We start from the raw sequence: 27,476 nt of genomic DNA on the forward strand, positions 1-27,476 counted from the left end.
TTCCTACCGCATGGCCTTGGCACATGCTGTTTCCAGTTGGCACCTTCTCATCATAGATATTATCTTAAATATTCCTAACACTTAGCCCTCCATCATCAGAGTCTACTCTGCAGGAGGAGTCCTGTGATCCTTTTATAACTTCCTGTTTTCCCTCTCATTCACATGCCACGATTATGATTATGTATACATTTGCAGTTGAGCCTGTATAATCTATAATCACTGTCTCCCCAACTAGACCAGTAACTCCCTTGGAACTGCAATCGTGTGTGTTCTCTTTACCCTCTATTTTCAGAGCTTAACACTGTGTGGCACACAGCACACAGTGGGTCCTAAAGAGTTGTAAGAAGAGCATTTAAACATAAAGATAGGTTGGCTTTTTAAGTTTCTAAACCTTTAACTACAAATAAGAAAAGCGTGAAAAATACAACTTTTTTTTTAGTAAAGTATAATTGACATATAGCATTATATTAGTTTAAGGTATTTAGCATAATGATTCAGTATGTGTATGTGTAGTGAAATGATCTCCACAATAAGTCTAGTTTTCACCTGTGACCATACAGAGTTACAAAATTGTTTTTTCTTATGATGAGAACTTTCAAGATCTCTTAGTGACTTTAAAATTTTTTTTTTTTCAACATTTATTTATTTTTGGGACAGAGAGAGACAGAGCATGAACGGGGGAGGGGCAGAGAGAGAGGGAGACACAGAATCCGAAACAGGCTCCAGGCTCTGAGCTGTCAGCCCAGAGCCCGACGCGGGGCTCGAACTCACGGACCGCGAGATCGTGACCTGGCTGAAGTCGGACGCTTAACCGACTGCGCCACCCAGGCGCCCCTCTTAGTGACTTTAAAATATGTAATACAAGGGGAGGGGCGCCTGGGTGGCTCAGTCAGTTAAGCATCCTACTTCAGTTCAGGTCATGACCTCATGGTTCATGAGTTCAAGCCCCGTGTGGGGCTCTTTGCTGACAACTCAGAGCCTGGAGCCTGCTTCGGTTTCTGTGTCTCCTCTCTCTCTGCCCTCCCCCCCCCCCCCCCCCCCCGCCCTAGCCACCACTTGTGCTGTGTCTCTGTCTCTCAAAAATAAACATTAAAAAATATGTAATACAATATTATTGACTATAATCACCATGCTGTGTATTGCATTCCCATGTCTTATTTATTTCATAACTGGAAGTTTGTACTTTTTGATTCCTTTCATCCATTTTGCCTACTCCCTTTCTCAGCCCCTCTGATAATTACTGATCTGTTCTCTGTATCTCTCAAGTTTTTTTTATGTTAAATATAATTTATTGTCAAATTAGTTTCCATACAACACCCAGTGCTCATCCCAACAGGTGCCCTCCTCAATGCCTGTCACCCACTTTCGAAACCCTCTCCCCCACCCCCCAGCAACCCTCAGTTTGTTCTTAGTATTTAAGAGTCTCTTATGGTTTGCCTCCTTCCCTCTCTGTAACTTTCTTCCCCCTTCCCCTCCCCCACGGTCTTCTGTTAAGTTTCTCAGGATCCACATATGAGTGAAAACATATGGCATCTTTCTCTGCCTGACTTATTTCACGTAGCATAACTTGTTTTGTTTCTTTAGATTCCATATATAAGTGGAATCATATGTTACTTGTCTCTGCATAATGTCCTCCAGGTCCATCCATGTTGTGGAGAATGGCAAGATCTCATTCATTTTATGACTGAGTAGTATTCCATCGTGTGTGTATATAACCACATCTTCTGTATCCATGCATCCATCAATGGAAACTTAGGTTGCTTCCATACCTTGGCTAGTGTAAATAATGCTGCAGCGCACATGAAGATACAGATATCTTTTCAAATTAGTGTTTTTGTTTTCTTTGGGTAAATACCCAGAAGAGGAATTGCCGGATCATATGGTAGTTCTATGAATTCTTTGAGGAACTGCCATACTGTTTTCCATAGTGTCTGCACCAATTTACATCCTTACCAACATTGCCCGAGGGTTCCCTTAAGAAGACTATTTTCTATGTTGTTGTTGTTGTTTTTTTTTAATAATTGAAACTATTTTAGGAAAGGTACACAGCCCAGTATTACCTCACCATTAAGTGCAAGTTCTTAGAAATTAGCATGTGGTTATCGTACGATTTGGGGCTATTTTTAAAATAGTGATATATTCTGTAATGGAAATTCTGAGTTACTAAAATGAACTGCTCTTTTTATATATTTAGGGCTCAGTTCACTACAATGCTTAAATCCTTGGCTCTACTCTTTAGACCTACTACAAAGATCACATTAGAATTCATTTTAATAGACATTGTAATCACAGTATCCAACCTCGTAGGATCATGCTGGGCTCTTTTATTATGAGAATCACAGGAAGCAGAGCCTGAGGCTGCAGACTAGTGGCGGGGAGCACCCAAGGCTGCGGATGGTGCCGGCTCTATTGTTTATGGAACATTCTCTCCACCTTTATCTCTGGCGTGCAATTGGTATTGACTTTTGAGAAGCGACTTCTTCGGCCGGATCTCCCAGTTGGAAAAAGAAAAAACTGCCATAATGACATCTGGGCAGGAAAAAAGGGATCAAAGAACCATAAGGAAAGAAAAATTAGAACGCCTTGTTTAATAAGTAGTTTCGGGCCTGTCTTTCACATCTTGTAGAGGGAAGAGTGTTACGCTTTTTTGAGGTCACCATTCCTTTATTCCCTGGAAAATCTTAGTGAACTCCAACCGTGCCTATCGTTGCTACTGATTGGTAGGGTTGGGTCTGTTTAGCAAAATGTCTTTTCATCCTTATAGATCTTTACGAATATGCACTGTTCGTTAAAACTAACATAAAGTTTGTTCATAATATGTATCACTTTTCATTTATGTTTGTTCTTAAAGAGGAAGATGGTCATCTTTGGCAAATTGTTTTTCCTAACTTCTAGGCCTATCACTTGAGGAGTTTTTAAGTATTGTAAGAAAAAAGAAGGAAGTTCAACTCCATCGGAACGAGATAAGACACATCTTCACAGCTTTTGACAGGCACTGTAAGTATCTTTAAATCATTTTGATATAAAAAAAATTGCTATTAAGACAACTTGCCACGTACTCTCAGTAAATAAAATAATCAATATACTTGGAAGATTATTTTACTAAATAAAATGATCGATAGATCTGGAAGATTATTTTACTGTATTCATTAGCCATCATCTAGATGTTGGGGCGAATTTCTTTCTCTATCACAGTCTTAAATTCTTGACATTTTCCATGGATAAAATAATATTTACAGTGATGTGATTGTACTTGGAATTTGCCTACTTTGTAATGGGGACAGCAAAAGGGCTGGCCACATGGGGATATAGGTCATGAGCCACCTACAGAGGTGTGGGAGATCATTTGGCCTTTTTCCTTTGACTCTTACCTTGACCCACACATGATCGGAGGAATTGTTTTCTCACACTGGTTATGGCCAAGAGAAGTGGCTTCGAACCCCACAGATCACACACAGGATGGAAAGACTCATGGAGTCCAGGGTCAGCGTCTTCGCTGCGATGATGGTTTCCCTCTAAAAATTCATATATTATCATTCTAACACCAAGCAAGAAAATAAATGGATTTCGAAGAATAAATTGTTCTGGCAGTTCACAAAGACTTGAAGCCTAATATGCCATTATTGCACCGTATGTCTGCGGTCCATTCCCTGGCACTTAAAGAATCAGCAAATGATAGGGCTAGAAGTGGCCTGTGAGATCATCTGGGACTGCACAGAAGGAGAGTGTTACCAGATTCTTACATTCTTCCAGTGAGACGGTCTCAGATTACCTTATATTTATTGCTTTTCCCTGAGTAATGAAGTTTTGCGCAAATATGGCGGAGATAACAGTTCTTAGGGTTTATAGAAGTAAGTGAATGTTTTATATTTTGATTTCAAAATAGACCGTGGATATTTAACATTGGAAGATTTCAAGAAAGCATTTAGGCAGGTGGCTCCCAAGTTATCAGAACGGACCATTCTGGAGGTATTCAGGTAAGGCACCACAATCTTTATGTACACCTACCCCTTGATTTACCATTTGCCTTTGCAAGGTTTCAGTCTTATGGAGAGCACGTATTTATGCAGATTTCCCCGTATCTGTACGCTTCATAGTGGAGTGCTTGCACACCAGGGGGGTGTATAGAGACATTCGTTGGTAAGGGTGGGAGAAGAGCAGGGGAGAGTGGAATGTCTTTGTGGATGTATGTATTGACCAAGAAAAAAAAAATGAGTCTCTATTAACGTTTAACATGGATACTGGTGTTCCCCTGCGGTCTATTTCATCAGACACAGGCCCCACCTGGGTCATGAGTTGTCTCAAGAGGAGAGTGGAGTAGAGGTTGCCTGGTGGCGGCACCCTCGTTCATTTGCTTTCAAAGTTGTTGGGACGCGTTTCCGTTGACACATCCCCGAGAGAGGAGACTTAATGGTTATATTATGTTGTTTTTATAGACGAGTCCCGACGACGTAGGCAAGTGGCTTATACGCAGTTTCTGTTAGGAAGCTGCAGAACGAAGTAGTATGAACGGCACAAACATAGGCTGACGTGACAGGGTGGGAGGGCTGAGCCTTCTCCGGGTCTTTGCGTGAGCTTTCCGTCAACTGTTACCAGGTGCGTTAGTTGGTGGTCCATACTACAGCAAGAGCCAGAAAACCCAGAATCACAAAACTCAAGAAAGACGGGCGGCTACTTCTCCCACATGAACACAGGCAGTCCAGAGCTGACTTGATGGCAGTGTAGTCACGAAGGACCCTGGCCCCTTGTTTCTTACTGTTCTGGCTGCCTCAGTACCAGGCTTCTCCCCCTTGCTGCAACATGATTGCTTAGATTTCAGCCATCACATCTGAATTCCAGCTAGGTCAGAGGAAAGGGAGCAAAAGATATCCCCTTCCTCTGAAGGCTATCCATTGTTTCTACGTATATTCCAATGACCCAAACTTTGTTCCAAGGCCACAGGTAGCTGCAAGAGAGAAGGGACTGAAAAATGTAGTCTTTGCTCTGAGTAGTCATGTGCCCTCTGAGTTTTGGATATAGAGGAAGGAGAGAGGGGATAGTAGGAACATACGGCCGGTGTTCCCATTCAGGATAAAAAAAAAATTCAGGAAATCTGACCAGAAGCCAGCCCTGCTCCATAGGAATTATCAAGCAGGTTATTTGAAGTAAGGATCTGTGCTCACTGTCATTAACAGTGACCTGTATGAAGCTCTTTGACTGCAACATTCACAAGTCAGTTATCGAACAAGCTATTGAAGGAGAGCAAAGGAGTTAAAGCCACATGTAGACAGAATGCCATAGGACAGTATTACTTAGTTGATTCTAGAACAACAAGACATTTGAGATTAGTAACATCTTTGGATACGCTTTGTGATGAGATGAGTAATGCGCCTCAATGTATTTCTTTTTTTTTTTTTAATGTTTATTTATTTTTGCGAGAGCGAGACACAGAGTGCAAGTGGGGGAGGGTCAGAGAGAGGGGGAGACACAGAATCTGAAATGGATGCCAGGCTCTGAGCTATCAGCACAGAGCCCGATGCGGGGCTTAAACCCACAAACGGTGAGATCAGACCTGAGCCGAAGTCAGATGCTTAACTGACTGAGCCACCCAGGTGCCCCAAACCGCAATGTATTTCTACACATGGAACATAGAATTATTATTTCATTTTTCTTTTACAAAAAGACAAGTGCCCACGTTTGCTGACTTTTATGTGTTAAACAGTCTCAGTAGGTGCAACCTCATACCTCAAGTGTATTTTTGAAAAATACACTCAAATACACTTATCCCTTCCACGTAGAAGTAGAGTTTTAACAATGAGGGACAAACAACTTCTCAAAAGAAATCTGCGCTTCTGGGAGCATATTTTTGAACGTGAGTGTTTGGAAATGTGATTCTATTTTAAAACATGATTTGTCACCTATTAAAGCCCTTCACACCTGCATGTTCAATAAGTTGGAAACGGAACGTCCTAACCCAGTGGAAAAAAATCTTCTAAAGTTTCAGTGGTTTTAGAACACAATTCCTGAAGAGAAAAATTGAATAACTTTAATAAGCTTTCAAGAGCAACTAATATCAGGAGAGATGGACATCAATTAGCTAAATTTCAGTTAGCAATAACAACAAAATAATAATTTTTAAAAAACCCCACAAAACACCCCTAAACCTTTTCCTTATAGGAGGATGGAATTGTAAATCAAGGGACTCAGTGTCATGGTGTCCCTTTCCTGTTTGGGTCCACATATCTTCATGAGGTATCTCTGACAGCCATTAAAACCAGGTATTAAAACAAATTGCTCAATCATAAAAGATTAAACTGAAATGTTCAGAAATAAAGTATATTAAATCACTTCGTTCTTATTAGTATTGTTAACAATTTTACTGACAGCAAAAAAATCATTTGCCACTAATAGTAAATATTTTTATCTTTAATTCTTCAGAATTTCTATATTATGACTTGTAATGTACGTGCTATATTAATAGCACATGTGCATATAACCTGTAAATAACTGTATCACATGCCCACAGATCTTATACTTCCTAGGGTTATGGATCAAAACAGTTTGGAGACTATAGCCAAACAAGACATTTTAGTTAATTGAAAGTGCCCATTTTAAACTCTCATTTTTATTATTTTTTAGCACCATAGACCCTAAACCAGAATAAATGATGCATAATAAGCATTAAAGTTGTAAAACCAAATAAGGAGAGAAAAATAGTTCCTCTAAGTGTAGATTGAAGTAGGCCAAAGACCCAGAGATGTCTGTCTTCCACAAAACTCTGTTTCAGTAGTGCCAACAATTTTCTTTTTTTTTTTTTTAAATGTTTGTTTATTTTGAGAGAGGGAGCGCACGTGGGCAGGGTGGGGGTGTGAGGGGAGGGGCAGAGAGGGAGAGAGAGAGGGAGAGAGAGAATTCCAAGCAAGGCTCCATGAGCCTGACCTGGGGCTCAATCTCACAAACCATGAGATCATGACAAGAGACAATATCAAGAGTCAGACGCTTAACCAACTGAGCCACCCAGGTACCCCAACAATTTTCAAAAGTAAGGAAAAAAATCAGCTGCTGAGGCTGTTAGTAGTACAAAATTACATAATATTTCTAAGGTTGGACACTCAGTTTTTGCACACCTGGAGTAGAGTTTGACTTAATTGATCACTGTGAATGGAATTCATTACCCAGGTCCATAGTTACCCAAAAGAAAGCTGATATCCAAAGACACTAGAAGAAGACAGCCAGAGATGGAGAATCCTAATTTGAGTCATCTGTGGTGTGAATAAATGAAGAAATTTTCATTACCTTCCATTCATTTACTGCCATATTTTTCCTAAAGAAACTTTTTTTTTTTTTTTTTTAATTTTTTTTTTCAACGTTTATTTATTTTTGGGACGGAGAGAGACAGAGCATGAACGGGGAAGGGGCAGAGAGAGAGGGAGACACAGAATCGGAAACAGGCTCCAAGCTCTGAGCCATCAGCCCAGAGCCTGACGCGGGGCTCGAACTCACGGACCGCGAGATCGTGACCTGGCTGAAGTCGGACGCTTAACCGACTGCGCCACCCAGGCGCCCCCTAAAGAAATTTCTAAAGATCAAGAATGGTCTCTTTCGGAAGTAGTTGTCCATATCACACCTTCATTTTTTAAGCCTGACCAACGAACCACAACAATAAAACCAGCCAAACAACCAATTCAAGAAGACAGACTTGGGGCATAAGGCATCAAAGAATCATTTTGGTTTTAATGTTGGATCATTCATTAAAGCGTCATAAGAGCTAAATGAGATACTTGTAGAAGGTTTGTGAATTGCTTTCTAAGTATTCTGGGAATGTTTACATTATTGATTTTATCATGAATAAAAGCAATGTGTTTTCTTTTTAAAAAAATTTTTAATGCTTATTTTTGAGCGAGAGAGGCTCAAACACAAGTGGGGGAGGGGCAGAGAGAGAGGGAGACACAGAATCTAAAGCAGGCTCCAGGCTCCGAGCTGTCAGCACAGAGCCTGACTTGGGGCTCAAACTCATAAACCATGAGATCATGATCTGAGCTGAAGTTGGGTGCTTAACTGACTGAGCCACCCAGGCACCTCAAAAGCAATGTGATTTTTAAAAATACATATTGTCAGGGTTTATAACACTCACATTTTTAATGGGTATATATAGTATAACATTTATGATTAGCAGTCATAATCTCTTGTTTTAGTCTTAATTCTACAGTTATGTGGATTCAAAGCTCACCTCCAAGCCTTGTGCCATAGTTTATGCTTAGCTGAAGTCTGTCCTCTAGTAGGGATCATGAGAACTGTATTCTCTGGTGTCTTTCGTGTTTCAAAATGTTGATATCTGGGCTATCTTTGCCCTTGAATAAAAATACGTAGTGGATTGAACATTAGCATTTTTGAGTCACTTTCTTTTTCTTTGAGAATGCTGATTATGCTTACGTTGGAAGTCCTTTTTTTTTTTTAATTTTTTTTAACATTTATCTATGTGTGAGAGACAGAGAGAGACAGAGCATGAGTGAGGGAGGGGCAGAGAGAGAGGCAGACACAGAATCTGAAGCAGGCTCCAGGCTCTGAGCTGTCAGCACAGAGCCTGATGCAGAGCTCGATCTCACGAACCGTGAGATCATGACCCAAGCTGAAGTCAGATACTTAACCTAGTGAGCCACCCAGGCACCCCAGAAGTCCTTTTAATTTTCTATTAGTGTCTCTTTCATTGGCTTGTTTTGCTCACTATATCTCATCACATATTTTCAGCAAAGTCTATTCTTTGTGCTGTGATCAATATGGCTTTTCTTTTTTCTCTGCTATGGTTTTATTTTTCTTTTATATTTCTTTCTTAAGTTATATACACTGATGTTTAATTTCCTTTTGTTATTTTGCTGTATCATAATGTTTTATAGTCTCTTCCCTAAGCCTTTCTATACATACTTTCAATTCTTGTTTTACAGAGGTGTTTGTTTTATTAGGGGAAGCAATGGTTTTTGAGATTTTATTTTTATTTTTTCAAAATGTATTTATTTTGAGAGAGACAGAGAGAGTGAGTGGGGGAGGGGCAGAGAGAGAGAGGAAGAGAGATAATTCCAAGCAGGCTCCACACTGTCAGCACAGAGCCCACTGCAGGGTTTGAACTCAAGAACAGTGAGATCATGACCTTAGCTAAAACCAAGAGTCGGACACTTAATGAACTGAGCCATCCAGGCACCCTGAGATTTTATTTTTAATTAGTGATTGCTTGGGGGCTGCTAAGTATAGCTTTTTTCATATAAATTAAAGAAACAAGTTTTCTACCACGGAAAGGGTTTTGAAGAACAAATTGCTGCTTAAACCAAGAGATGATACATTACACAAAAAACAAAGACAAAAATTGGTACTAGTTTATCTTATCTCTAAAGATATCATAAAATGTTTAATATATGGATTTCAAAACTTGAGAATCCTTTCAGTATTTGAAACTTTGCTTTCCACTTAGGACTGATAATCATGATTTGTGTACTAAAATAACTAAGGCTGTATCAGAGGTGTTGTTTCATTATTCAGAAGTTCTTAGGGAATTCTTTTTTTGAAGATCTTTTTTTTCTTTTTCCCTACCCACTACAAATGGCAGAAGAGTTTGAGAACTATGGGTAGTATTGTTGGTGCAGTGGAATGAATGTGAGATAATAGGCTGTTTCTAGCACTAAAAGGTTAAAACAAAAAATATCTTTTGTCTTTAATACTGCTGGAACTTAGAGAAGATTTTATAGTGGTGGTGTTTTTATTGTTGTCGTTGTTGTTGTTGTTGTTTTTGTTTTTAACATTCAGTGATCTTCAGTGCCTCTAACAGGTAGGATTAAAGCTATTTAACCTGGCTCTCCAAAATCTGATTCCTTTTCAAACTCCTCTTTCATTAGCCCCAAATTCCTGTGTTTCCCTTGGCGTAATGCTTGTTCCTTTGAATGTGTGATGTGTATTTGAACTTCATTCTGTTTCCCCTATTGGCAATGCCTTTCTGTACTTCCAACCTGCCCAGATTACACCTATCTTTCAAGGTCCTGCTCAATAAAAGTTTCTTTTTCTTAATATTGAATATTCTTGTCTCCTTTCACTGAATTTTGGTACTATTTATGGTTGTATATTTTTTCACTTACTTGATAAACAAAATGCAGCGTTTAGGATTATCTTCATAAGATACTGCAAGCTCTTTGAGTTTATGAGCTTATCCATAACCCGCTGGCTCCAGCATGTTGCCTCATGCGTTGTAGTTACTTAATAAACAATTGTTGGTTCATTGTCACTCCGAATATCCAGTGACAGTGAAATTCTCACTTGCGTTTTTTTTTTTTTTAATGGTTTAATTTACTTCTTCTAAACTAGGAAAAAGTACTTTAAAATGCAATCAGGAGCTTTGTAACCACATGTGGCTTTGCCTTCCATTTTTCTCTTTTTGCATGTGGTTTTCACAAATTAATCTCTGATGGCCTCTCTTTGCTTTATATTGTGGTCGCTTGCAATTCACAATTTAGCCTCAGCTGTTATCAAGGAGCTGGCTTAATGTTCTTTCCTGACTTTGCCTGCCATCAGCACCCTGTGATACTTCTGGCAGGCATTTTTCTCTGCATGGGTATATTTACTCCTCCATGCCTAGGAGCCTTCTCCATCTCATTGTAAGCACTGAGATTTGCACTTTCCCACCACCTGTCAATTGGCGAAAAGCTCTGGGAAGCTTCTGCTTTCCAGCCATGAAATGAAATGTGGATGTGCAGAAGGCCCACTTCCTGACCCACTGTCTCAGGTTCTGAGTGTGCAGGCAGATTGCCAGACACTAATGTCATGTTGGAAATATCGAGGCTCCACGAGGCTCTCTAATCATGACCGGAGACATTTAAAGTTATATCTGATCATTTTGGTGTAAGAATCCCATTCTTCATGTTACGTGGGAAGGTCAAAAAACAAAGAACATCTAACTCTCCTCTTCTGGTTATTAAACAATGGTCAACAATAAGAGCATCACGACTCATTGATTAATATGTTTTCAATGTCAAAGTTTCAGTGGGAGTAGGGGATTGGAGGGACGGCTATCCTCTTGGCAGAAAGATCAGATATGTCTCCTATCGTGGCCATTATAGAGGGAAGGGTTGTCACGAACTTGGGTAAAATAGACTAACAGTTCTGTTATGTTAAGTGGAAGAGAGTCTTACAGAGCCCAGGGCCCAAAAGGAAAGTCATTGAAGATAGCATTTCTTTTCCAATTTATTTGCATCTCTTTTGAAGTAATATTCCTATATTCTTTAGCTTTCTAGAATTCCTTTCTGCCGATAGCACACTTGTTGCATAGCATTTTCTTGAACAAGAAAAAATTTCTCAGTCATTATTTTGTGCATCAGAACAATTCTCTTCTAACTGTAGTCATGTGACCTCAACAAGAGCACCGTTCTTATAGTGAGTACCTACTGGGATAAATATGATTATTGGCCCAGCAGTATCTACATGCTTCTGTCCCTAGAAAAGTATTAAAAAAGCCTAGAAATCATATGTCATTTTTTCGTAACCATGCATAGATAGTCATTACCAGCTATACCTATGTAAGTATAATGGCCAAAGAAGTAGACTTACTGAGTTGCCAATTTTTATTTTACAAATTTTCCTATCTTCTCGGCAATGGTAATGCCTGAATTTTTATTTCACTCTTTGGTTTCAAAATCTTATTGTCAGAGATTTCCTTTTCTGATGATCCTCGTGCATATGGCTCCTGAATGGACAGTATTAATGTGTGTGAGCTTTTCAGGCTGACCTCAGAATTTCCTCTCTCTGGGGATTTCACATGTAAAATATTGAATACAACTACTTAAAAAATCCAGCTATAGAAATAGATTCGAATCATTTTTTTTTTTTTTAATTTTTTTTTTCAACATTTATTTATTTTTGGGACAGAGAGAGACAGAGCATGAACGGGGGAGGGGCAGAGAGAGAGGGAGACACAGAATCGGAAACAGGCTCCAGGCTCTGAGCCATCAGCCCAGAGCCCGACGCGGGGCTCGAACTCATGGACCGCGAGATCGTGACCTGGCTGAAGTCGGACGCTCAACCGACTGCGCCACCCAGGCGCCCCAGATTCGAATCATTTTAAGAAAATTCCAGCTTTTCTGAGGGCTTTTAATTGATTTTTGTACCATGGAGAAAAATGATCTCCTTGGGGATCGAGTGCGGGCTTGGGGCATTTTCTTGAGTGGACACCATGCACCGAGGGCGGCCGGTGACCTGGCTGGAGACCGTGAATATAAATCAACATCAGCCTGGGGAGCCTGGTGGTAAGACAGGAGTCCATGTCCATATCTGAAGTGCTGGCCAATCAAACAAAAGGTGGTGAGTTGGGGAAAAGACTTCTATCCTTGTATTTGCAGATTGTCCGTTTCCCAGTATTTTAGAACTGGTGCCACAGGAATCGAAGCTCAGAATCTGGACAGGATACAGGTAGAGAAGAGCGATGGCCTCATTACGTAGATTTTCAAATAGAACATGCTATTTTGGTTTCTTTAGTTAAGCTAACTTCGCTTATATTATCAAGGATATAGTATTTGATTGGAAAGAATATTTAATCCCTCTTACATTTCAGATATCCAGATTTTGTAGTCCTGTTTCACGTTAAACCCACCCAGATGCAAATTGTACTCACCTTCACAGCCCAGCTGTTAAGGGGGCACCGGGGTGGCTCGGACGGTTAAGCGTCGGGCTCTTGACTTCAGCTCAGGTCATGATCTCACGGTTCGTGCATTCGAGCCTTGTGTCGGGCTCTGTGCTGGCAGTGTGGAGCCTGCTTCGGATTCTTTCTCTCCTTCTCTCTCTGTCCCTCCCCTGCTCACATGCCGTGTCTCTCTTTCTCTCAAAATAACTAAATTAAAATAAAGTTCTTATCCTGAAAGTTGGCCCTACCCTACCAACCACCTTCCAACCCCCAAAGGGAAATTGTCTTCACCTTCTGCTTTAAACTTCTAATCTGTCATAAATATCTTTCTCCTTTATGCTTATTCATAGTTAATTTGGATACCTATAATCCAGTATTAGGGCACGAGCTTAATGTGAGCAGGCACAGAAAAGTGTTCACTATCACGCTAGAGACAGCACAGCGCAGTTTCGTACATGTTGAACAGATGACTCCATTTTATGTAAATGATGGCTTATGTAGCAAATGGGCTTTCTGTTCTCTATATTTTTTGCTTTGCTCTCTAAATGCTACACCCAGCGCCATATTAAGGTCACGTTGAGCAGTGAGCCCCAGGGCCGGGGAGCAGGAAGACTTGAGTTCTGGTCCCAGTTCTGCCACAAATCATCGCACCTCTCTGGCCTGCACTCCCCTCATCTCAGAAATGAGGGTGTTGTGTTATATTATCTGGCAGGCTTCTTCTAGTTCCAGAACCCGCTGGTGGGGTCATCTATCATGGAGAGTGGCATGGCAGTCTTCTTTATTTTCTCTGTGTATCACAGATATTATTCAGAAGCGACCGCCGCCTGAATACAGATGTGGTCTGTCAATGTGACAAAGACTGCTCTCAAGAGGAAATTACTGGGTTTGACAGCTATCCAACCCTGGGTTTGGTTTTTGAGGTGTCACTATAACAAGTGTTATGGCCGACGTATCTAATTCCTCATCTACATATATGGTCGAATACGCTGTTCCTGCTGTAATAGCATGAGGGCTATTTTTCTTTTACTCCAACTGTCACATAAGATACTGCTGCCATGGTTTCTTTCTTATGACCAAATGTTGCTAACCCTTTCAGTCATCCCTGAAGTTATTAATAGCCACACATCATGAATGTATTCATGCCATTTTCCTTTATAGAAAGAGGAATCCATTTCTTAGGCTTTTCTTTTGTAGTCGAGAGCTAACTTCTGGGTAAAACAATCCTAATGATACTGTGTGTTGTATTAGTAAAATAAGAAAAGCTCGTATTTAATAAAATAAATTTATATTTTACGTGAGATATTTAATATTATTTTAAGATGCGAAAAAAATAGGCTCAGGATTAGGAGTTCCACTTAAGAGTTCTGATTGTCCTTCTTATCTATCTCCTACAATGAAATTAAAATTTTCAGTACTGTGTTTTTACTGTGACATAAGGACCTGTGATTTGCCACCTCACATCTAGCCATCTTGTCTGCGTGCCTCCTACCCAGTCCTCCTCTATCAGGCTACCTTGAATAGACACACACTTGCCATTTAAAGAGCCTTCCAGTGACCAGCAGCATCAGCACCAAGGAGCTTATTAGCAACGCCTAATCTCAGGCCCCACTCCAAACCTACTGAGCCAAATGTGTTTACTTTAACGTGATCCCTGAGTGATAGACATGCACGTTCAAGTTGGAAAATCACTGGTTTACCCTTCCAGTTACATTTTGCATGAGGAAGATTAGCGTTACTTTTTCTTTTTTTAGCATTATTTTTTAATTTTACTTTTTGAATTCAGTAGTTTTTCATTGCCTGCCAGCTAACCCCTAGAGTCCTTGGCCTGTCATGCAAAGCCCCTACACACACACACACACACACACACACACACACACACACACAGAGGCCTTGTGTGCCTTCTTAGCGTGTCTCCCATCGTTTTCTCAAATCAGAAATTCTCCACCATTCTGATCTGCCTGCCATGTACTGATTTTATCATTTCTCTTCTGGCATTTTTGCTGTTGCCAGGTTCACTGCCCTCTCTGCTCTGACTCCCTCATCCACATGCCTGAATGGCATCCATCCTTAGAGCTTAGCTGAACTCTGTCTTCTATGTAGCCTCCCTGATCACTCCGGCCCAGAAAGTTTCTTTACCTTCCTTAGAACTCCTGTAGCATTAAGGTATCTAATGATAGTAAGCACGATAATACTAGCCACTAACACTTACTGAGTGTTTACTGTGTACCAGGCACTGTGTTGAATGAATCCCTGTAGGATCCTCATGGGTTAGGCCCTATCTGTCCTCATTTTATGGAGGGAAAAGTTTGGAGAGGTCACAGACTTGCTCAAAGTCACCGGCTGGTGAGTAATGGATCCGAGACTCAAACTCAGGCAGGGTAACTACTAAGCTTGTGCTGTTACTCACTGTTATATTCCCTTCTCTCTTCTTTCAATGGTATAATCTCCCTGAGGACAGGAACCATGCCTTTTATCCCCACAATACTGAGCATAAACATGAGGAAGCAAGGCACACCTGCTCTGCCCAGAAAAGCTCTTGTTAAATCAGTTGCATGATGAAATAGCTTTTCTCTGTTCATATGAATTGGTTTGCTTTGGATTGTTATACTTGAGACTTCATTTGGTTATCTGCACTATAAACAAAAGGAATCCTTGACAAAATATACAAAAGGAAGCTGATGTAGTGTTTTATCACATGAAACCGGAGCATTCATCCCAGTTCGGGTTGCTTTGATAGGAACCCATGTGTTACGCATTTTGCCTTGGGAATTACATCATAATATTGTTTTGCCAAATAAGCTGTGAAAGCAAAAAAAAAATTTCTTTTAATGACATATGGGTTTTTATCATTTTAACTGGGGTGGGGGTGCTAATCCAAATCCATGATTGTCTCTTGGTAAGGTAGGATTCTGCTCTGGTTCACTCGGAAGACCTTTCTCATCAGTAGCTGTGAGTTCAGCATTGTGTTTTATCATTTCTGGCTTGACCACATTATCTGCTTGGCTGCAGTCTGCTGCTAGAGACAATCAGGGTGAAGTAGTAATTAAATGCACCATGGACTTCGCGTGGCACCTCTTAGTTCCTGTTCTTTCCCTCGCCTCTGCCTGTCCCAGTGCCTAAGTTGACCCCGGGAGAGGCAGGGTAGGCCCTAATACGGATAAAACTTTACCTGTTTAAAAAATTGAAGTGGGGCGCCTGGGTGGCGCAGTCGGTTAAGCGTCCGACTTCAGCCAGGTCACGATCTCTCGATCCGTGAGTTCGAGCCCCGCGTCGGGCTCTGGGCTGATGGCTCGGAGTCTGGAGCCTGCTTCAGATTCCGTGTCTCCCTCTCTCTCTGCCCCTCCCCTGTTCATGCTCTGTCTCTCTCTGTCTCAAAAATAAATAAACGTAAAAAAAAAAATAAAAAAATAAAATAAATAAATAAAAAATTGAAGTGTAATTAACATACAGTGTTAGATTAGTTTCAGGTATACAATCTGATTCAGCAATTCTATATGTTACTAGGTGCTCATCATGAAAACATACTCTTAATCCCCTTTGTCTATTTCACCCATCTCCCCACTCGCCTCCCCTGTGGTAGCCACTAGTTTGTTCTTTGTGTTTGAGTATCCAACTCTTGATTTTGGCTCAGGTCATGATACTAGGATGGAGAGATATAGCCCCACGTCAGGCTCTGCACTGAGCGTGGACCCCGCTTGAGATTCTGTCTGTCCCTCTGCCCCTCTACCCCGATCACACTCTATCTTAAAAAAAAAAAAAGAGAGAGTCTATTTGTCTCTTTTTTTCTTTGTTTCTGAAGTCGCATGTTGAGTGAAATCATATGGTATTTGTCTCTCTGACTGACTTAGCATTATACTGTCTAGATCCATCCATGTTGTTGCAATGGCAAGATCTCATTCTTTTTTTTATGGCTGAGTAATGTTCCATTGTACGTGTATACCGCATCTTTTTTTTTTTTAAATTTAAATTTTAGTTAACATACAGTGCAGTATTGGTTTCAGGAGTAGAATTCTGTGGTTCATCACTTACATACAACACCCAGTGCTCATCATAATAAGTGCCCTCCTTAGTACCCATCACCCATCCAGCCCGTTTCCCATCCTACCTCTGTCCATCAACCCTCATTTTGTTTTCTATCGCTAAGACTGTGTTATGGTTTGTTCCCCCACCCCTTTTTTGTCCCCCTCCCATATGTTCATCTGTTGTGTTTCTTAAATTCTACATGAGTGAAATCATATGGTATTTGTCATTCTCTGAATGACTTACTTAGCATAATACACTCTAGCTCCATCCACATCATTGCAAATGGCAAGATTTCATTCTTTTTGATGGCTAATATTCCATCAAGTATATCGACCACATCTTTATCCATTCATCATTCGATGGACACGTGGGTTCCCTCCATAGTTTGGCTATTGTAGATAATGATGCTATAAAATTTGGGGTGCATGTATTCGAATCTGTATTATTGTATCCTTTGTATAAATACCTAACGGTGCAATTGCTGGGTCAGAGGGTAGTTCTATTTTTCGTCTTTTGAGGAAACTCCATCCTGTTCTCCAGAGCAATTGCACAGTTTGCATTCCTGCCGACAGTGCAGTAGGGTGCCCCTTTCTCTGCATCCTCACCAACACGTGTTGTTTCTTGTGTTGTTAATTCTGACAGGTGTGAGGTAGTATCTCACCATGGTTTTGATTTGTGTTTCCCTGATGCTGAGTGATGTTGAGCCTCTTTTCATGTGTCTGTTCATGTAGCTTGAAATCCAGAATTGTGATGCCTCTGGTTTTCTTTTTCTTTTTCAGGATTGCTTTGGCTATTCGGCGCCTTCTCTGGGTCCATACAAGTTTTAGGATTGTTTGTTCTAGCCCTGTGAAAAACGGTGGTGGTATTTTGATGGGGATTTGCATTAAACGTGTAGATAATGCACTGGGTAGTATAGACATTTTAACAACGCGTGTTCTTCCATGAGCATGGAATGCTTTTCCATTTCTTTGTGTCCTCAGTTTCTTCCATAAGAGTTTGATAGTTTTCAGAGTACAGATCATTTACCTCTTTAGTTAGGTTTATTTCTAGGTATTTTGCTGTTTTACACCCCATTTTCTTTCATCTATGAAGTTGGGTTGCTTCCATATCTTGGCTATTGTTCATAGTGCTTCAGTAAAATAGGGGCGCATATATCTTCTGGAATTAGTGTTTTTGTTTTTGTGGAGAAAATACCCAGTGGTGGAATTACTGGGTCATATGGTAATTCTGTTTTTAACTTTCAAGGAAACTCCATACTGTTTTCTACAGTGGCTGCACCAATTTGTGTTTCCACTGACAGTGTACAAGGGTTCTTTTTTCTCCACATCCTCACCGACACTTGTTATTTCTTGTGTTTTTGATTTTACCATCCTGACAGGTGTGGTTTTGATTTGCATTTCCCTGTTGATGAGTCACGTTGAGCATCCTTTTATGTGTCTGTTGGCCATCTGTATGTCTTCTTTGGAAAAATGTCTATTCAGATAACCTTTACTTTTCCCAGTCCTCTCTCCTGCTTATCACTCACCTCGACCCCCACCCTCGTCTATGGAACTTAGGATTTTAGGATCCCAGAACTAGTTACTGGTGGCTGAACATGGCTGTTGGAATCTTGTGCTGGACCCCATCATTCTTTCTCCCCCAGTGTATCTGCATTTTCCGCCTTAGTTGTTTTTGGCTGCAACTAAGCCCCGGAATGTTTAACACCACTTTCCCCTCCTTATCTTCACTTGTAGTCTAGCCTCAGGCTGAGCCTCTGTGGAGGGGGCTTTGGTTTTGACCTGCCCACAGCCCGGTATTGCAGAACCCGTGCTCTCAAGTGGCCTTAGGTAGTTAGTTGGACCTGTTCCTTGCCAGTCTGTGACCTGGAGCGAGCTGACCATTTGTCTTCTTTGTCCAATGCTTCCACCCCCTCCCCCAAACACACCATGGTACGTTTCCCTCTCCCTCTCCCATCCAGAGTAATGTCTGTGAACTCTATGTCCACCTTCCTGGATCCCGGTTCTTAGATCCCCTGCTGCCTGCTTTGGTCCTCTGATGGCCAATCCCAGAATGGGACCACATTCTCAGTTCAGGCAGAAACTGCTGTACACAGTTTTGTAATAGTCTCAGATAAAACTAAGGACCAGCAGATGCTCTACCCAATTTTTTTAAGTCATCTCTACTGAACTCTACTGAACTGTACACAGTTTGCTGTACACAAACACAGTGTTTGGCACACTTCTGTACACAGTTTCGCAGCCCTGGTCCTGTGTAATTCCAGAATGCTTTCCTTTCCATGCTCAGGTTTGGCGTTGCTGTCACTCGAAGTCATATCTTGCCCTTATTAGCATCCAGGAGAACTTGGTCTCATCTGTCTTTGATTTCCTGTTTCAGGGATAGCAAATTGTTGGCAGGAGAGTCAGCATCTTCTCCTGGACCCACGGCCTGTACTCATCTGAGGGGCCTCAGAACTTTTGGCATCACACCCTAAGCCAGTTCCTCAGCATTGTCACACACGATCAGATCAACTTGCTCTCTGTCATCGTTGTACCAAAACTTTCCTTCTGCTCTGCAGGTGAGCTTGCCTTTCTGCTTCATGGACAGGGCCGTGGCCTCTGCCCGGGTTATGTCTCCTGCCTCCTCTTTGCCCCCAAACCTCTCAATTTGCTTTCAATTCTAGTTGTAAGGAAGAGGATCTCTTCTGTTTTTCTAATCTCTCTCTTTTTCTGATCTCTTTTTCTAATTCCCCTCCTTTGTTCTGATCTCACCCCCTCCCCTTTTTCTGATCTAAGACCTTTCTCCATCCTCCATTCCCTCTCCTGTGTGTATAACTTCCATAGCTGTCTGCACACATACTCTAATCCCCCAGCCTAGAAAGCTGCCCCCACCACCTAAGTCCCTCCAGGTAGCTCCCCCTGTTCTTTTTCTCAGGTTACATTCTTGTCAGCTTCTCAGGGTGTTGAGCATCTTGCCAGGGAACCCTGTCCTTGATGCTCAGACCCCCTCAGCTTTCTTGGCCTGTATCGGTTCATTCTCCTGTTCATTAAACACCTGCTAGAGTCATCTTACTGAATCCGTGCAGTGATCCCACACATCACCTCTTACTCATACCCATTCTACAGATAAAGCTGAGACCCTTTACTGCTAATTTCAAGCCATACTGGACCTAATTCTCAATTATTTTATCTTTTGGTTAAAGAAGAAAACTGATGGGGTGCCTGGGTGGCTCAGTCGGTGAAGCGTCTGACTTCAGCTCAGGTCACGATCTCACAGCCCATGGGTTCGAGCCCCACATCAGGCTCTGTGCTGACAGTTTGGAACCTGGCACCTGCTTCAGATTCTGTGTCTCCCTCTCTCCCTCTCTGCCCCTCCCCCGCTCATGCTCTTTGTGTGTGTGTGTGTGTGTGTGTGTGTGTGTGTGTGTGTGTCTCAAACATAAACAAACATTAAAAAAATTTAAAGAAGAAAACTAACATGGGAAACTCACAAATAATGAAAACATTTTGATGGCACTCATGTTGCTGGTACTTGTTAATGGTCATGTGTTTTTCTTACACCTCAAATTTATATCTTTTGATTTAAGAATACCACTGCCTGATAATGGTAGAGTAGGCTGAATTTGCAGTTAAAATAAAATATCTGAACACACTTAGCCTTTAGTATCATTCAGGAATTATGTTAAAGAACCTATGTAGGAACAAAAATAGAAGTTACAAAATGTATTTCTCAACCCAAGTCAATATTATTGTTGAGGTTTCTTGTAACCCATTCATGACTTCAAATAGAAATCTTCTCTGCCTTGGAGATGACATGGCAAGGCTCTAACCCAAGGAGAGGAGAGGAGAGGGCCATAGAAAAGTCACACTCTCACTCCCTTTTTGCAGAAATTTAACTGTGTTTGATGGAGTATTCAATGAATACATGAAGGAATGAATGAATGAGTAAACAAGTGAGCGAAGGAATAGAATGTAATTGATCAAAGTTTGCATCTTCAAATTATGTGTTAAATTGGGTAGAGCATCAGGGGCACCTGGCTGGCTCAGTCGGTGGCACCTGTGACTCTTGATCTCAGGGTCATGAGTTTGAGCCCCATGTTGGGTGTAGAGATGACTTAAAAAAATTGGGTAGAGCATCTGCTGGTCCTTAGTTTTATCTGAGACTATTACACATTGTCTTCTTTACTGGGCTTTCAACTGCAGATTTAAACTCAGAGAGTTTAAAAAATATGAACTTGACCACACATTTGTATGGATATTTAAACTGCTATCATCATAAAATTATTACAGTAGTTTCAGACTCTATCAGAAAGCTTTTAGTGGAACTCTACCATCGGAGTGAGATTTGATTAATTGGACGGAACCTTCTTTTTCTTTCTCTCTTGTGCATTGCCTTGTAGAGTAGTAGAAAAGTTTCTGTAGTGACCAAATTTGTTAGAATGTTGGTGCCATTCATTCTGTAGGTTAGAAGTTGGTCCTGACAACAAGCTGCTGGATGTACTTTTCATGGACAAATTGGTTGTTTGGGGGAAATCACCAGACTTGGTTCTTCAGGAATATTTATTTTCACTGACTGATTTCATTGTATGGAGATCAGATTTGAACCCTAAGGGCTTAGTTGTGCTCTCTTTGTACTGTTATTCATTGCTAGTTGTGGTTCAGTTAAACAGGAAGGAAAGATAAATGGAAAGATAGTGGTGTATATATATGCATGTCAGATGCAAATCAGGAATCTTGGTGGAAAACTCAAAAGTTTTTATTTTATTTTTTTAATAATTTTTAAAAAATGTTTGTTTTTGAGAGAGAGCACAAGCAGGATTGGGGCAGAGAGAAAGGGAAACATAGAATCTGAAGCAGGCTCTGGGCTCTGAGCTGTCAGCAGAAAGCCCAACACGGGGCTCAAACCCATGAGCCGTAAGAACATGACCTGAGCCGAAGTTGGATACTTAACTGACTGACCACCCAGGTTCCCCTAAACTCAAAATTTTTAAAAGTGAAATTACCTCCTCAATCATTTTTATTCCCAATTAAGTTAGTGTTTGATATAAACACTATAGGCTAGTGTAGTATTCAGGACCATTTAGTTTCCTCTCTCTTTTAGTTTCAGATTTTGATTGTAGTTCTTAGTCTTTGTGTTTTGAGGGTGCGATTATGGTGTAAGAAATCAAATTAGTGTTAGTGGGTAGATTCAGTTTTCCCTAATGACTTACTAACCACAATATATCTCCTTCTTATGTAAAAAAGCCAAAGCGGATTACTACTTATTTGACTGACAAGGAAAGGCATTTCTAATTTTATTTAGAAGCTGAAGTAAATTACTTTACCACAAATTAAATGTGAAATAAACATATGATCCTCTCTTAATGAACAAAGCTGGTTGAGAACCAAACAAGTTTGTAGTAGATCTCTTTAGCCAGCTGGTGGTGCTAAAAACTCTGATAAGAAACTAATTGGAAAGAGAGGAGATTAATCTGGAGCCTTCCTTAATAAATGTTATTTTATTAGTTTTTGAAAAATTAGTACCACAAGTCTATGTATTAGTACCAAAGTATTACGTCTTCTAAGCTTAGGAAGCAACCCAAATCTCTTGGATAGACAGCAGGATACATTTCTAGTAAACTCTTGTAAAAATGTCATTGGCTCCCACAGTATTCACATATTGGAAATTACATGGTTGTGTAACATCTGGCTTCATCCTGGAAATAGCCTTTAGCCTGTTGTCTAGGGAATTGAAGTATGGACAATAATGCATGTCCGAGAAGCATACCTGGTTCTACTTACGATCCAAATTTAGACTTGAGAAATATTGATTACTACTTTTTACCCTTAACATGCTTCTTAGGGCTAGGTTTTTTGCTTAACTCTTTTTAACCCCTTGTTTTTTTAAGGCCAAAGAAGTCCAGTAGAGCGATAGTCTGTTCCTTGAATGTGTCCTGAGATGCAGGTAGCAGATCAGAGAGGCCTTAGAGTCAGGGAGAGCAGGTTTTGAATTTCCCCACGCATTTCATAACCGTCTTCCTGTAGTCACTTACATACATTCTTTACAGCTCAGGTGTAAACATCTTTTTCCCCAGAGTTGGCATAAGCATTAAATGAGACAATGAGTGCTCCTTGGGTGTTGTTTCCCTGTGCTGCCCTCATTCGAGGCGCGGGCTGGGACTCAGTCATCTGAGCCCTGCTCTCCCCTGGACTTAGCCAGGCCTGAGGACAGCAGGTCCTCTTTGGGTCTGATAATGCCTCGTGCCCCACTAATGACAAGATATTTCTAGGTTGTGAAGTTCCACAGGGATTTTGTAGACTCACTGGCTCACAGAAGAGATAGTTGATCTGGTTTTCAGATATGTCCCTCTCTATCCTGGTGATACTTACCTGTAGGTCAAAATCTGCCTAAGCATTGAAGACTAGGGAAGGGAATACAAGATTGCTGAAAGCCATAGCAAAAGGTGGTCCCTCAGAGTTGGTTTATCCATTCATTTGTCTGTTTCACTCTTTTTGAGACTTACTGTTCCAAAGATGAACTCCAGAAAAGCTTCAAAATATCTCTAAGAGCTGCAGACTTCAAGAAGCAGGATGCTTCCTGCTTGGCAGGAACTGATAGGCAGCCCTTACCTGTGTAACAGGAAGATTATTTAAACATTCTTTGCAATGTTAGGGGCACCTGGGTGGCTCAGGTGGTTAAGCGTCCAACTCTTGATTTCAGCTCAGGTCATGATCTTATGGGTTTGTGAGAACGAGCCCCACATTGGGCTCAGTGCTGGTGGTGCAGAGCCTGCGTGGGATTCTCTCTCTCCCTCTCTGTCTGCCCCTCCCCTGCTCACACACACTCTCTCAAAATAAATAAATAAACTTAAAAAACCTTCTGTATAATGTTATAAAAATCAGTTATAAGATTACAAATTTTTTAAAACTTTTTATTAAAAACTCTGAGAATAAAATTTATTTAATTTTCTGCAGCATATTCTGCATATAGAAGTTTGAAACAAGTTGGCAGAGGTTTCATTGTGATGGTAGAATCATTAAACACTATTAACTAATAGTATGGCTGTGTAAGGTACATAGTTTTTTTTTTTTTTTTAAATGTTTATTTATTTTTGACACAGAGAGAGAAACAGAGCATGAGCAGGGGAGGGGCAGAGAGAGGGAGACACAGAATCTGAAACAGGCTCCAGGCTCTGAGCTGTCAGCACAGAGCTTGACGTGGGGCTCAAACTCACAGACCACGAGATCATGACCTGAGCCAAAGTTGGACACTCAACCGACTGAGCCACCCAGGTGCCCCTAAGGTACGTAGTTTTTAGAAAGGGCACAGCTGATATCTTTGGTTAGAGCTCATTGATTCGGTCTTTGCTTTTCTTTGATTTAAAGATCACAGAATTGTGGCATCGAATGGTGGCAGAGTCTTGAGACGTCATGTACACCATCTCTCTCATAGCTAAGAAGATGGAGGTCAACGAACTTAATGGCTTACCCAAGGTTACAGAGACCTGGATCAAAACTCGGTCTCCTGACTCCCAATTCAACCAGCGTGTTCTTTTTCTGTCCTAACTTCTACACAAGGAGTTATTTTCAGTGTAAATAAAAACAAGTGTGTGTATGTTCAGCCTTCATAAACTTTCATACTAAACACAGAGCATTGTTTCTGCCCGGTTATCACAGTGGCAACTTTGTATCCAAGACAGCTAATTAAGATGCTCCTACCTACTTTTTGGAGCAGAGTTAGGGGAGGGCCGGGAGGCACATCATAACACACAGTTCTCAGAGCAAACAAGTGCCTGTGTCTGTTACCCTTACAGAAGCAGGCGGGGTTTTCATTCCCCGTCTGCCTTACCTGCTCTGCTCCTCATCTCTGGCTAGATGAATGACATCCCCTGCTGCAGGTGTATTAGTAATTTCTGAGTTTGTTCCCCACTAAAAATGACCTCATTGTTTTGTGCTTCTTTTCCATACTTATACAGTAACAGGAAAATAAACCAGCTCTGAGTACAGCCCACAGCAGAAATCTTGTGCTCTTTATGCAAGTTTGATTTATAGACGTGTACTGCAGAGCAGAGTGACTATGAAACATTCATCTTCCCACTGCTAGTTGCCATGGAAATCAAGTACACAGAGCAGTGTCATTCCAGTCCTGGTGATGCCCGCAGTAGTTTATTCCTTTGTTGTTCTCGTTTCTTAAGCAACAGCCTCGCATTCTTTCATCGTTACAATTAATCATGCACGCAAGTTTTTATCTTTCATCTCAAATAGAAAGTACTAAAAATGTCTGACAAAAATAGGGAGAATTTAAATACCCTTGTGGCTTTAAATATGCATTTGTGATTTTCCCCCTCAGTCCCATTGGAAAATAGGTCATGTAGAAAAAAAAAAAAGCACATATTAATGTACAGAAATTTCAATCAAGAGAGCAATAGAGAAATCTGAGCAAAAAGCAATGCTACGCTCAGGAAATCTTCAGGAGCTTCAGACTCTTGGGCCTCCCGGTGCTTGGAACTAAATAAATCTGCATTTTGGGTAATGCCAACCAAAAACAGCCCTTGAGCTATATATTATCACCTCTCCTTTTGTTTTGTTTAGTTAGCCTCCTTATGAGTTTGAGCAACCTGAATATTTGCTGGATAGATGATGGTAGATTTTTTAAAGAGTAGGGAGGCTTTTTTCTTTAAAGGTTAATAAAGTTCAAGATTTTTTTACAGAGTAAGTAAAAGGAATTCTGGTTATTCTTCCTTTTTTTTTTTTTTTTTTTTTTTGCCCCAGTTTAACTTAACGTAGTTCATAGTACCTACCATGCCAACAATTAGTAAATATTTGCCAATTATCTGCCTTATTTCATGGAGCTTCTGGCGAAGTCTCTTGGTTAAGAGAGCATGTTTGGAGTAAGTGTTCCTTTGCTTGTTGGCTGGGAGACCTTTGAGAAATATCTCAATTTACCTTGGTTCCCTTAACTGTAGAGTGTGCAGCTATAAATTAGGATAATAATGGTTTGTTGATAATAATTCTTGCAAAGCACCTAGCTCCTTGCCCGGCACAATATGAATGTTCCAGTGGGGGATAGTGGTGGTGGTGGTGATGGTTATTACTGGTAAGATTACTGCTCTCACTGCTGTAACTGTGCCAGGCCAGGGCTGAGTGCTAACATGTGGAGTGAGACTCCCTTGATTTCATCCCCAAAGCCCAGGACTCTGTCTTTAGGGTCGAGTTCACAGGTGATTGCCAGTGCTGTTACTTGGGCTGTATAGACTCCTTTTATCTCAACACTTTGTCTCCTAGGATTTTGGTATTGACAGGGGTATTGACAGTGGGCCTTTTATCTGCAAATTGGCCATCAATGTCAATGTTGCAAGTTTCTGTGACTGGACCTGTTTCTTACAAAGGGCTGTGTTGGGATGGAGGTGGGGGGAGTGGGCTGCTCCTGTCTTGCTAGGGGAAGGTTCTAGTGTTTGTCTACAGAGCCTGAAATAGCCTCTGATCTGCCGTCTCTCCACCCTAAAGCTCCTGTGTTGCTTTGCAGTGGCTGCAGCCCTCCTTCAGCCCTTCTAGAATTGAAGTTTTCCGAACGGGTGGCAGACGCTTTCTTTGTTGAAATTCACTCTCCTTGGCAGTCCTCCAGGGCACACGGCAATGCCTATTTATTTGATTTAGCTTTTGTTTGGTTCGCCTTGTATTTGGTCTGTTTTGCTTTGTGCAGATCTTTTTCTCTCCAAATTTTCATGTTTCGATTCCTTGGACCTCATTTCTATTTATTTTGCTGGCTGGCTTCGTAGTATTGCTAAAAGTTGTTTGCTTTAAGCGATCACAAAATGAGTAGCCTTAGATTCATTGGTCTTTTCTCTCGCCAGCCTGATCGATAGCATGGGAAGTAGCTCACTTTTGTTAATGATAAGAACAAAATGGCCTTTGTGTTTTCCCCTTTGCCACATCCTAATACTATACCACAGTGTCCCCAGTTCTCTTTCTTTGTCGTTTCCTCTCCCCTAGCCAGTAGGCTCATGTCGGTTTTGAAAAAGAGACAGTAGTTGAACTCTTCTGAATCCTGTTTTCTCCCTTCCCGGGTGTCCTTCCTGCTTCTTCCCACAGGTGAAAGACGCTAAAAGTCCGACTCTCATATCTTTCGTGTGAAGCTCTCAACACTCAAAGTGCCATGGGTACTCAGAATACACCTAATACATTTTTTGTAAAGAACTACTACAATTTAATTTAAAAAAAAAAGAAAGAAAGAAAGCTGTACACCACACCCCACCACCCCAAACAGGCAATTCATAGAAGAGGAAACCAGAAGAGATGCGCAAACACAAGGAAATACAATTTCACACCTACCACATAAGCAAAAATGTAAAAGTCTGACGATATCCCAGAACACTTACACATTGCTGGTTGGGATGACTGCATTGGACACAGCATATACAGCTTTCAAATCGGCAACTGAAATTTAGACCCTCTGTGGATACTTGGTAATGTTTCCAGATCCTCCCTGGATGCCTGATCATATGTGTGGTCCTCACCGTATACTTAACGTGCAACATGACTCCTGTCTTCTTGCCCCCAGTCACGTTAGGAGGGGTCTCTGCCCTGTGCACTTCTGTCCTCAGACTTAGTCTTTTTCTGTCTTAGAAATAAATATGTGTTATCATCTACTGCTTTGCAGACACTGGGAGGATATGAAAGGAAACAAGACAAGCACTACCCTGCCCTCGAGGAGCTTATAGTCCAGTTGGCGAAATAGGTAGTTAGTATCCAAGATGGTTAATCCTGAAAGGTGACTGCAAAGCATTATGGGAATGTACGCGAAGGATGCCTAATGGGGGTTGGGGATGGACGTGGGGCTGACTTCAGAGAAAGCGATCGCCAGT

The 27,476-nt window shown here is 41.1% G+C and overlaps 1 protein-coding gene across 5 annotated transcripts in view; it reads left to right on the forward strand.

Moving 5' to 3' along the window:
* The window catches only part of EFCAB11 (EF-hand calcium binding domain 11), a 157,744-nt gene that overhangs the window by 20,977 nt on the left and 109,291 nt on the right, over positions 1–27,476 (forward strand). For 3 of the 5 annotated variants that reach the window (XM_025919443.2, XM_086709041.1, XM_086709040.1), the window contains exons 4-5: positions 2,896–2,997; positions 3,887–3,977. In XM_025919443.2, the coding sequence (XP_025775228.2) occupies positions 2,896–2,997; positions 3,887–3,977 (193 nt within the window). Of the gene's footprint in view, positions 1–2,895; positions 2,998–3,886; positions 3,978–19,030; positions 20,024–26,703; positions 27,261–27,476 lie in introns of those variants that run through there. The other 2 variants (XM_086709043.1, XM_025919444.2) reach the window with 2 other exon arrangements.

This window comes from Puma concolor, chromosome B3 (assembly GCF_028749965.1).
Source record: "Puma concolor isolate L17-30 chromosome B3, mPumCon1.1.hap2, whole genome shotgun sequence".
Lineage (NCBI taxonomy): Eukaryota > Metazoa > Chordata > Mammalia > Carnivora > Felidae > Puma > Puma concolor.